Source organism: Triticum urartu, chromosome 2 (assembly GCF_003073215.2).
Source record: "Triticum urartu cultivar G1812 chromosome 2, Tu2.1, whole genome shotgun sequence".
NCBI classification, from domain to species: domain Eukaryota; kingdom Viridiplantae; phylum Streptophyta; class Magnoliopsida; order Poales; family Poaceae; genus Triticum; species Triticum urartu.
The window spans coordinates 99,506,973-99,513,229 of record NC_053023.1 but is presented as its reverse complement, the minus strand read 5'-3'; the positions used below and the strand labels follow the sequence as shown (position 1 = coordinate 99,513,229).

General features: G+C 49.8%; 1 protein-coding gene across 1 annotated transcript; it reads right to left on the bottom strand.

The window, feature by feature from the left end:
* Positions 1 to 3,193: 3,193 nt before the first annotated feature.
* Positions 3,194 to 5,581, bottom strand: LOC125536118. The gene has a single exon (XM_048699260.1). The coding sequence runs from the start codon at positions 5,352 to 5,354 to the stop codon at positions 3,606 to 3,608; it is 1,749 nt and encodes a 582-aa protein (XP_048555217.1). The 5' UTR covers positions 5,355 to 5,581; the 3' UTR covers positions 3,194 to 3,605.
* Positions 5,582 to 6,257: the final 676 nt, after the last annotated feature.

Below are 6,257 nucleotides of genomic sequence, written 5' to 3'. Positions count from 1 at the left end.
GCAAAAACCTTGCCTGGAATAGAGGCTTGGGTATATGCATGGGGAAATTACAAAAACTCTTAACATAGTGCTAAAGTAAAAAAGAATGCTGAGAAGTGATGAATAGACATCTTCAAATTACATATTTGAAGTCGAATTAGCTTCGGAACTTCTGCAGGTACATATACTTGAACTGAGACAATCGGTGATGTTTTTTACTCCCTTCGTTTCAAAATATTTGACTTCCATTTGTCTAAAAATAAATGTATCTATATACTAAATCATGTCTAGATATATCTATATTTTGATATCTATATTTTGATAAATGAAAGGTATGTATTGTGAAACGGAGAGAGTATTTGATTAATGCTCTGATGCTCTATGAGAAGATCACGTGCAAGACCATTCACATTCACATTCATTGATAATCTTCAGGACGATATCTAGTTCCGAATTGCCTGCACAGTGACACATACTCAACGAGGATTCAAATTTTTGCAATGTCCGTGACAAAATTCCGCTAGAACACAAGCGCATCCTAGTTGATACAGATGGTTCTCCAAGAGCTCTTTTATGGTACCCTGTAGTGAATATGGACTGTTAATCTGCGAAATCCAACGCCCATGACCGATCTGTACCGCTGCGAGCAGACCAACAGCATGGCGAGCAGTATAGGTAGCACCGGTCCTTCTCGACCAACGGTATATATGTTCCGAGGGCATTTTTGGACTTCTTCAATTCAGCCGCCCCCCAAGTCCCCAACCCACCCTGCCCGTTGTTCTCGTCCACCTACGCTGGTAGTGTTCCGGCGGCCATCACAGTGCATCGTCCTCTTCTCCATCCTGTCTTCCCTCCCTCGATAAGCCTGAATCCTGTTCTTTCCCCGTGCGTGGATCCAACACTCGACAGCTTGGCGTAGGCCTCGGCCCGGACCGTGCTCTTCTTCTCCAATAGGCCATGAGGCGTTGGCCTGCGCCCCTCCCATGGTAGAGCATACCCCAGACCGGGCTCATTTTGTCCTGGTTCACAACGGTGGCAACCAAATCACTTTGTGTCGTTGTCCGTTGATGCAGAAGCATGCCGTGTACAGAAGTTCATGGTCTGGCCATGCCGTCCAGGCAGGACGGAGGACTGGAGGAGGGCGCTGACGGAGCCGTGGCCACCATGTCTTGCTCCCACCGAGAAACAGCGACGTGACCCCAAGGTAGACTAGCGCGTCGGGTCGCAGTACACGGCAGGCGGCAGCAAGGTCAGCTAGAGCATGGCGGCCATGGGAGCGAGCAAGCTATGTCAAGTCCCAGCTATTACTCCAAAATAGGCTGGCATCTTGCCCCAACAACATTCGCGTTTAGGCCTTCACGTACTGAAAAATTGTCCATATTGCCTACACGAAATCAACGGTGAGATTTAGTTATACTGGCCCACCTCGTCCCGAGCAGTATAGGGTACCGTTAAAAAGCTCTTATCCAAAGTATCTAGTCGCTAGATTTTCCGAAGAACACGAAATCAACGGTGAGATTTAATTATACTGGCCCACCTCGTCCCGAGCAGTATAGGGTACCGTTAAAAAGCTCTTATCCAAAGCATCTAGTCGCTAGATTTTCCGAAGAAAAAACAGAGAAAAAGAATACAGGATATTCTCCAATGGGTATAGGTATCCAAGAACGTAAGCACAAACTAACTGTAAGCACATTTTGGTAACTTTGGCAACTTTGGCATGAGAAATTTGGGATGGGTACCATATAAAACCAACCTCCCAACAAGCTGCTGTCGAAATGGGCGGGACTTGTACAAATTGCTTCCTGCATAGTTTACTCTGATATACTCCCTCCGTTCGAAATTACTTGTCTCGGAAATGGATGTATCTAAAACTAAAATATATCTAGATACATACATTTCTGCGACAAATAATTCCGAACGGAGGGAGTAGATGAAGAAATTGGAGATGCTTTGGTTTGTATGATGTCAAATCTTCGTATGCATGCCACGGTCAATTTCAGGGCAGTGCAGCAGGTTTATGTAGCCTGCTGTCTGGCACCTTAACATTCCTCCAACAATATATGTCTCTGGTTTGTTGGCCACAACAGGCTGCTTACTGCTTACTACTACCTCTGTAATTAAGAGCCTGTTCGGCAGTCATCCAGCTCCCCAAAATATGGGAGCCGGCGGAGCGCCACTTTGATGACTCCAGAAAAATAGGCTACGGCGCCGCTCCGCTCCGGCCGCTCCAGAAGCTGAGCCGTGGAGCGGAGAGCTGCCGAACAGGGCCTAAATGTAAGACATTTTTGCAGTTCAAATATCACTGAACAGTCAGCCTACCAGAGGTAGTGGAAGTAAGCAGTAATAGGAAGTAATAGTAAGTAAGCAGTAAATATAAGACCTCTGAACCATACATGATGGTACAAATTTAACCATAACCATCATTATGAATTCAGCAAGCTCAGAAAGGTCAGCCAACATCTCCAAAATAAGCAGCCTGAGATGAATGCGCAGAAATAAATTTAACCATGAGCATCATTGTGAATTCATCAAGCTCAGAAAGGTAGGCTAACATGTCCAAAAAAGCAGTCCGAGACAAATGCGCAGAATGGCTTCAGTATCCAACATCCTCAAGTTGAAAACAGCCAGTTGAAACATTCCTTGAAGTGCGGCCGCTCAAAGAGATGATAACAAACACACTGAAAACAACAGCTGATCAAACTTAAACTACTAGTGTAACGACCGATTGTGAAGGACGTATGCCACCTACCATCTTCCTTGAGTGCGAAGTCTGAACTAATGACTTAAATTGATAGGCTTCCTTTGTGAAATCGGATTATAATAATACTGATGTGATGTTCATTTTTAACAAAAACAAAAAAGAAAACCCACTGTGACAAATACTCAAACGAACATAATGAAATTGCATAACCTAAAATATGCACCAATGTATCATGCAATAGGATACAACATATGTTGATTCATTTGGACTAGACTGGCCTGGTCTCCTCTCTTTTCTCTACATCGCATGAATGTCCACAACTTAACACTGGGCAGCTGACAACTGCAAACGCACTATTCTAGAAGTTCGCTGTTATGTCATAGCTTCCAATATTATGTCACAGCTTCCAACATGTTACCATTTATACACAAGAGAAACACAACTGATTGTCTGCAATTCTCACAGACACGGCATACATGGTAATCTGATGGCCATAGTGACCTCTGTTCTGACTTTTGACAGTAAAATGTATAATTTTCTGAAAGTTCATTTCCGACTAGAGAATATTTAGCAACGCACATATGGAAACATACAATAAATGAAGAGAAACCCCAAGCTAACTAATGGGGACTCAAGATACTGCAGAAGTCCAGACACTAAGAAGTAGAGGCACTGCAAAATGCTCACTGAGTGTTACTATTTTGGATTTTGCAGGTTTGAGCACAGTGGTAAATTATACAAAAAGAATGGAGGGCACATAATTTAGATGCACATGTAATGCAATCAACTGAGCATGCTATGACAAGCGACATCAAGATATTATGCCTAATATGACAAACCCTGGATGAAGTCCGCCCGAGTTCCATAGCGCCAGCCAGTAGAGAGTATATGGACACCGATAATTATCACACCATGAACTCATGTGTCACAAATTGCACGTGTTGATTCCATCTTTGCAATCTCTCGTCAGGTTGTTAAACGTTTCAACCTTTGCCTTTGATCTGTAGAATACCTCAGTGTCCACAATCACCTTCATGTACGCATCGAACGGCAAGTCCTTCCCATTATTGATCGCTGTCGTCTCGTTGTACCACTCGCTCGTATTCGACCAAAGCTCCTTATAATCATCAAGCAAATGCACATGGTAGTGTGACCTGAGCTTGTCGAAGTAGTTGTAGAATGGCTCATTGGTTGCGATGTAGAGGTTCCGCCACGGCTTGATAAGCTTGGTCACCTTATCTACGATCGCGTCGGGTGATGTGTCCGCGTCCAAGTTCGGATACATCTTCTTGTTCATTGCCTTCCACCCTCGGACCACATGCAAACCATCGTAGTCCCAATCCATCCTGCCTGCGATCTCAGTCACAATGTTCATCAGCCTCTTGGACTTCCAAATAGCATACCAAGGCCTCTGGATGACCTTGGCAGCTCGCCCCTCGCAGACCCTGTACCAGTAGTTCTCGGGCTCATGCCCATTAAACTGCCTCCAAATGATGTTGCTCTTGTCCCTCTTCAGCTGCATTGGGGTCACCTTGTATGTGGGCACCTTCCGCACCGAGATCCGGCCCGGACCCTTCTTCTTGTCCCAGCGCCGCCAGTCCTTCAAGAAGTCCCCTTCCTCCACCAGAGACACCGACTCCTTGAGGTGCTCGAAATCAAAATAGTACCTAAAATCCTTGCCATCCACATCCTTGCCGTCCTCTGTGTGAGCCCCGGACAAGCACATGTTCAGATCCATCACGAACGTCCGGTTGAGGAACTTGGCCTCGCCGAGCCCGCAGAGGAAGCTCCAGATGAACTGGTTCATGCTCTTGCAGTGGTCACCGCCTCTCATGTAGTAGAGGTACTTGCCTCTCCTGAACTCCGCCTCCGACCCAACGAGGGGGATCGTGTCGTTGATCTCCGCGTCCACCGGCGGCGCCGCGACGCGCGGCTTCTTGGGGCCCTTGGGGCGCGGCGGGCGAGCCGCGTTCTTCCCCGACCTGAACTTGCCGACCTTGGTGATGTCGAGCGCGCACCCGTCGGCGGGGGCGAGCTCGAAGCGGCGGTAGTCCCTGTAGCGGCGCCAGGACTTCTCGCGGCGGTTCCGGAAGCGCCAGGCGACGTCGCACTGGCCGGGCTTGGGGCCGCGCACGGGCGCCTCGTAGCTGAGGAAGACGATGGACCTGCGGAAGAAGGCCTTGGCGTTGAAGGCCTTGACGGCGGCGAGCACGCGCGGGTCGGTGCAGTTGAGCGGGGCGTCCGGGTCGCAGGTGCCCGCGGTGGCGTTGATGCCCGAGGGAACGGCGGCCTGGGCCTGGTCGGCGGCGTCGGAGGAGGGGGAGGGGGAGGGGAAGTCCTCGCCGGTGGGGAGGAGCGAGTCGTCGGGGAGGAGGAAGGAGGAGTTGGGGAGGACGCGGGCGAGGGAGGTGGTGATGGCGGCGGAGGACTGGAGCCAGGGGTCGGGCGGCTGGTAGGTGACGGCGACGACGGTGACGGCGAGCACGGCGAGCACGAAGAAGGAGAAGCACACGTTGCTGGCCGCCTTGATGAGCGACTGCGAGACGGGCACCTCGCCGACGGCGGAGGAGGAGGAGGCGGAGGGGCGGTGGTGGCGGGAGGAGGAGGAGGAGGCGGCCGGGTCGCGGACGAGGGGCGAGTCCTCGTCGTGATCCTCCTGGTCGGAGGAGGACATGGCGGGCGGGCGGGCTGGCTGGATCTGGGGGGAGCCGAGGCGAGATTTGGTTGGAGCGGGGACGGGGAGTGGGAGTGGTGGGAATGGGGATGGGATGTTGCAGGTGGAGTAGGGGAGAGAAAGAGGGGAGTGCGGTGGGGTGGCACTGTCGTGCTCGGCTGTCTTCCTTCCTTCCTTTGCGTTGCGTGGTGTGTGTCGGCGCCGGAGTAATTTTTTAGGGGGAAGAAAGATCGCGCTTTGCGTTTTTCGGGAGGGAGAAAGGAGATCGCACACGCACGCACGCACGGCGCTGGTCAGTCGTCTTCCCTGCTCTCGCCGAGAGGTGGGTGTAGACGCGTCGGTCACTGTCACTGCTGAGTGGTGAGTACGATCATCTTCCCGTCCTCACCACCGTGCACGGCGACGAGTTCACCGGCGAGGAAGGAGAGAGGAGTGCACGTCGACGGTGTACAGAGTAAGCAAGACGGGACAAGAAGTAAGATGGTTGGGAACACAAGACATATACATTCTAAATAAAAATCTACTCCCTTCGTTCCGGAATGTAAGACGTTTTTTTATATCCTGATAGTATAAAAATATATCTTATATTTTAGGACGGAAAGAGTAAAAAACACTGTGATTCTTCTGGCTTCTTTTGAGATGCATGACCTAAATTTAATCAAACATTTCAAATCCTTCCGGAGTGTTGTTTTTTCCTTCCATTCTTTCTTTCTCGAAGCTGAAGCTGGGTGATACCTTCACTCGATTCCGAACAACCACTCCGGCGTCTGTGGCATGTTTGTCATGTCCCCCACATGTCCTGTTGTCCCGTCATCTACTTCAGTTTCACCGAGTAGTTGCCTCCGGCACCATTCTTTCCCATTTTGCTACTCACAGGCTCTTCTTGTAGTGTGTTTCATTTTC

Coding starts and splice junctions, on each gene's coding strand:
- LOC125536118 (XM_048699260.1), bottom strand. CDS start 5,354: ATGTCCTCCTCCGACCAGGAGGATCACGACGAGGACTCGCCCCTCGTC.